Here is a 5,276-nt window from a genome sequence, read left to right as displayed (position 1 = left end):
AGAGGTGGAGAGAGATGGAGAGAGATGATGGAGAGAGATGGTGGAGAGACATGGAGAGAGACGGAGAGAGACGGGGAGAGACGGGGAGAGACGGGGAGAGACGGGGAGAGACGGGGAGAGACGGGGAGAGATGGGGAGAGAGGGAGAGAGAGATGGAGAGAGAGATGGAGAGAGAGATGGAGAGAGAGATGGAGAGAGAGATGGAGAGAGAGATGGAGAGAGATGGAGAGAGATGGAGAGAGATGGAGAGAGATGGAGAGAGGGGGAGAGAGAGGGAGAGAGGGAGAGAGAGGGGGAGAGAGGGGGAGAGAGGGGGAGAGAGGGGGAGAGAGGGGGAGAGAGGGGGAGAGAGATGGAGAGATGGGGAGAGAGAGATGGAGAGAGATGGAGAGAGATGGAGAGATGGGGGAGAGAGGTGGAGAGAGATGGAGAGAGATGATGGAGAGAGATGGTGGAGAGAGATGGTGGAGCGACATGGAGAGAGACGGAGAGAGAGGGAGAGATGGAGAGATGGAGAAATGGAGAGATGGAGAGATGGGGACAGATGGGGACAGATGGGGACAGATGGGGACAGATGGGGACAGATGGGGAGAGCCGGTGAAGGCAGGAGCAACCGGTGAGCAGCTCCGCTGCCAAGATGCCCGGCTCCAGGCTCAGCCTGAAATTCCCTGGCTGCAGCGTTTCCCCACATCCCTTACAAACCACGCCAGCTGGGCTGCTGGGCTCTTCCGATTAAAGGATATTTCACCAAACGGGTCATGATAGTTTAATGAGAATAGTAGCAACATTTTTAATGAAAGGAAAAACCCCTGCCCTATCACAAAAGATCCCTTGGCCACAACATGAACCACTTTTGAGGTAAGATGATGTTCAAAGACAGAGCTGGGGCGAGGAGACGAGAGTTGGGGAGCCTGGGGACTCTGGGTACGGATCCCAGCCCCTGCCTGTGCCGGCACCCGGGAGCGCCGGGCTGGGCTCCGACGCGTCCTCGGGGTGAGCAGCGGCCCCGGCACGGCGACGCAGCGGCGATGGGCTGGGCACGCGCGGCCGGGTCCGGCCTCCCTTCTGCCCTCGGCGGGCTGCCGAAGGGAGGAGGCACTTGGAAACCTCCTGGGAAAGGGGGTTTAGAGGCAGCTGAGGCCACGCGGCGGGGGAAACCCGCAGGCGTGAAGCCCGGTCGTGCCTTCCTCCTTCCCACTCTTCCCCAGGAGGGGAGGAGGTAAAAGCAGCCTTTGCTCCTCTCCCTCTGCCCTCCACGCCGTTTCCCACCCCCTTCTCCAAGCAGTATCACTTAAAGGTGTAAAATCCTTCAGTAAAGAGGGTTTAAAGCCAAACCCCGCTCAATCCGATCCCGCTCCACCATCACCCTGATGCGGAGCCAGAGCTGAGATCTCTGCTTGTTTTCTCCCCCCCCCACCTTCCCTTACCATCTTTTGGCACGGGCACCGCTTTTCGGAGGCACCTCGTAAGCAAAAATCACTTTGCGACCACAAATTCACAGCGGTTTCACACCGCGCAGGTATCAGAGCGGCTTTTAATTCGGGTGCTCGACGCGTGCACGGGGTGGGTATCTCTGGCGGTGGGCTGTGCCTCACGGCTGGTGTCGGAGGTAGTTCACCAGGACCGTCGGGATGTCCAGCTCGCCGAGGGCGTGCGGGCGGCCAGCCTGCTTCAGGAGCCGTCTCATCGCCAGCCTGGCCTGAGACATCAAGGACTTGGGATGAGCTGCGTGAGGAGAGGAAGGAAGAACGAGATCACAGAATCATAGAATCGTTTAGGTTGGAAAAGCCCTTTAAGATCATCCAGTCCAACCATTAACCTACACTACCATGTCCACACTAAGGCAATCAAGGGTAGACTAGACTGAACCATGTCCCAAAGTGCCACATCTACCCGTTTTTTGAACAATTCCAGGGATGGGGACTCCACCACCTCTGTGGGCAGCCTGTTCCAATGCTTGACCACCCTTTCCGTGAAGAAATTTCTCCTAATTTCCAACCTAAACCTCCCCTGGCGCAGCTTAAGCCCATTTCCTCTCATCCTATCACTAACTACATGGGAGAAGATGGTCACCTTCAAGACACACAACCCCGCTCCCCTCCAACCCGGGCATTATCCCAAGCAGAGGGACATCGATAGACCAAAACTGTTCAATTTTTTTGTCTTTGCTAGGGCTGGTTACGCCGTGTATTCAGCCACAAGCTTTGCAGCGTGCGTTTCACAGGGGTTGGGCATACAGAGATGGAATCTTCCCCCGTCATACGGAAATAAGTGCAGTTTTCCTGGACATAAGCAGTACAGGAGAGCCAAAGTTGAGCAGCAGAACTGAGAGGAGTGGCGAAAAGCCGCCTTTAACCCAACAGATTTACACTAAGTGGAAAAAGCAGGCTGCGGAAATCCCTGCGTGCTCCAGACCGGCACTGACTGCAGCGAGGACCCTCGTTGAAAGCAGGTCCTTTAGCAAGCGTCTAGAAATACCCGTGAAAAGCAGATGCTGTGCTGAGTCCAAGATAACCACGTAAATGTACGTGGTGGCTGCACCGAGTCACACCCCAGACCCAAAACACGGTAGCCTGCCTCCAGCCACGCCAGCAGTGGAAATTGGGGATATTTGGTGGCTATTTATTAGAAACAAGCCCTCCCGGGACACTCTCCCCCAAATCCCAGCAATTTGTTTTAGCAGTTTCCTGCGTAGCATGTGTATCCAAGCCATCGGATTTAATGACCGGTGGTGGACCTATTCTCCGTAACCGTGTGACGTCCTTCTCTTGCTGCGTTCAGTAGTGGAGACTTGTGTTTTTTGGTCTGAACACAGCAGTCAATGGGGGAGAGGAAGGAAGAAGAGTTCAGAGTAAAACAGTGATGATACTCAAGAATTTAAGAGTAAAATAGTGATAATAGTCAAGAGTTTAAGACTAGAGAGACCCATGCACTCAAGTGATGCTGCGAAGGGAGTCAAAGCTCGTAGGAAAGCCTGGGTAAGGCTATTGGGAAGCAGAAGTAAAGGGAAGGGGAATCTGAAGCAGCTGGCACCCAAACGAGCAAAATCAGTGCTCGTTTCCAGCCCTGGGGCCACGCATGCGGATTACCTCTCGCCTGCAGCAGCAGCTCCAGGCCCTTGCTGCGGGGTGCCGTCTCATCTACCGTGACGTTGGGCAAATACACGTTGGCTCCAAAGTCAATGAGCAGCTCGATGAACTCGCTCCTGCAGCCGTGCCTCAGGCAGGTTTCCAGCAGAGTCTTGGGCTCCTTGATCTGGGCAATCACCCTCTCCTCGGCGCAGTTGTAGTTGGGATCGGCGCCGTAAAGCAACAGCGTCTTAAAGCACTCCAGATGCCCGTACACGGCGGCGAGGTAGAGGGGACCGGAACAAGCCACCGAGTTGGCAGCCCACTCGGGCAGCCTCGCTTGAACGTTGGTTTCCGCGCCGTGGTCCAGGAGCTGCCGCAGGATGTCCACGTCCCCGTCCCTCGCGGCGATGAGCAGCGGCGAGCAGTTGTTGTAGATGCTGCCGAGAGGGCTGGCCCCCGCGTCCAGGAGGACCTTCACGCATTCCCGGTGGCCGTTGCTGACCGCCATGAAGAGCGGGGTTTGAGCCTTCACGTCCAGGCTGTCCACCTCTGCCCCATGGGCCAAGAGGACCTTCATGCTCCTGACTCGGCCCCACGTGGCAGCCAGGCGCAGGGGGGTGCTGGGCACCCCCCAGCCGCTCCTGCGGTTGATGAACCTCTTGTACCTGTCTTGGGACAAGAGGTTATCTAGGGTTTGGTAATTGTCCTCCGATACCGCTCGGTTCAGCTCCTCGCTTTCTCCGTTGTCGTCTTCATCTTCTCTGGGCTGGAGCATGGAGAACATTTTAGTGATATCCATTAGGCTCATTTTTTTTGGTCTGTCTCCTGTGCACCGCTCTCATCGTAAATGGTAAAGCCAAAGATCTACAGGACAACAAAACCGCCATCACCACAGGGTTAGAACCAGCCTCCTGACACCAACACCATCTTTTTCTTGTTATTTTTTTATTCACGATTTAAGGAAGATTCTCAAAAAAAAAAAAAAAAAAAAGACAAACAACATTGGATTACGATGCTGCTCACATACTTATCGCCCTGCCACCGTGGGTGAGGAAATCCAGGCTGGTGAAGGGCTAAGGCAAAGACGGAGGTCGTTGCTGTAGCACGTACGTGGGCCACCTCCCCTTAAAATGTTGTGATCAAGAACGCGCTGAGATAATTCAATCCGGTGTCGGAGTTCAGACACTGCATGGTGGAGCTCACAGGCTTTTACTTTATTTTTTCAAATTATTTAATGGTGTACTGCTAGCCCCTGAGGTGGTAGAAGGTAGGAGACTACTCATGGGGTACTCACACCCAGGAAGGCTCCTGGGTGGCCACAGGCTCTTGCAAGGACTCTGCACCCCGCTGCTGGCTGCAGCCACACTTCGTCCCAAAACCCTCAGAAGTCGCCTCATCCAGCCGTTTGCCGAGCGAAGAGCACGTCGGAGAATAGCAGGAATCCACTCTGCTCCGTATCGGCCAAAGCTTCTGTTGGAAGCCTCAGCAGCACCTGCACTTCCAAGTATTTTAGGACCCACGGAAAACTCGGAGGAGTTTTAATTTAGGAGCCGGCAGCATTGCAAGGTTTTTCACACCCTGCCACTTTCTAAAGGGATTGGATTTCAAAATAGGAGATGAAGTGAATGTGAAGGTGGTTGGTTTGATTAAGGACTTTCAGCACTGACGTTCCCGAAATGGCGTCAGCATTTGAATTCACCAAACCCCCTCCTCTCCCCTGCCTTCTCGAGCCCGAGGAGCACGGCCGCAAGAAGGATCCGGGATTTTTATAGCGGGGGTAGGGGGCGGTGGGAGGAAGGTGAGGGGATGCTGAGCTGATCACACCGGCGCTGGGGCTGAACCCTGACACGTTTGCCAGGCGCTTGGTGCAGGATCTGCCTTCACCGTGGTCGAGCGGCAGCAAGGGAGAGGAATGCGATGCCCCGGCCGGCACCTGAGCAGCTGGGAAACGCTGCCCGCCGGGAAGGGCGGAGGAATTTCTCGCCACGTCGCAGCCCCATAGCATCTCAGATTTCCTTGGGGACAGGCAGCAGTGGCAGCGCTCGGTCTCCCCGAGCAGCTCCTCCGATCCTCCCTTGGAGGAGGCAAGGCGCTGCACCGAGCAATTCGCCTCTTTCTGCAAACGAGCCTGGCGGTAACAAGGCAGTCACGGGAGGCTCGTCCCGCGTCCGCCGGCGGTGGCGAGACGCGCAAGCTCGGAGGAAC

At 55.7% G+C, this 5,276-nt stretch overlaps 1 protein-coding gene across 1 annotated transcript; it reads right to left on the bottom strand.

Moving 5' to 3' along the window:
* Positions 1-1,591: 1,591 nt before the first annotated feature.
* Positions 1,592-3,913, bottom strand: ASB12 (ankyrin repeat and SOCS box containing 12). Its single transcript, XM_009479608.2, is given in 3 exon segments — positions 1,592-1,725; positions 3,090-3,885; positions 3,887-3,913. Coding segments are annotated over 3 exon segments (957 nt in total).
* Between the last annotated feature and the right edge of the window lie 1,363 nt (positions 3,914-5,276).

This window comes from Pelecanus crispus, chromosome 13, assembly GCF_030463565.1.
Source record: "Pelecanus crispus isolate bPelCri1 chromosome 13, bPelCri1.pri, whole genome shotgun sequence".
NCBI lineage: Eukaryota > Metazoa > Chordata > Aves > Pelecaniformes > Pelecanidae > Pelecanus > Pelecanus crispus.
This window is presented reverse-complemented; position numbering and strand designations above follow the sequence as displayed.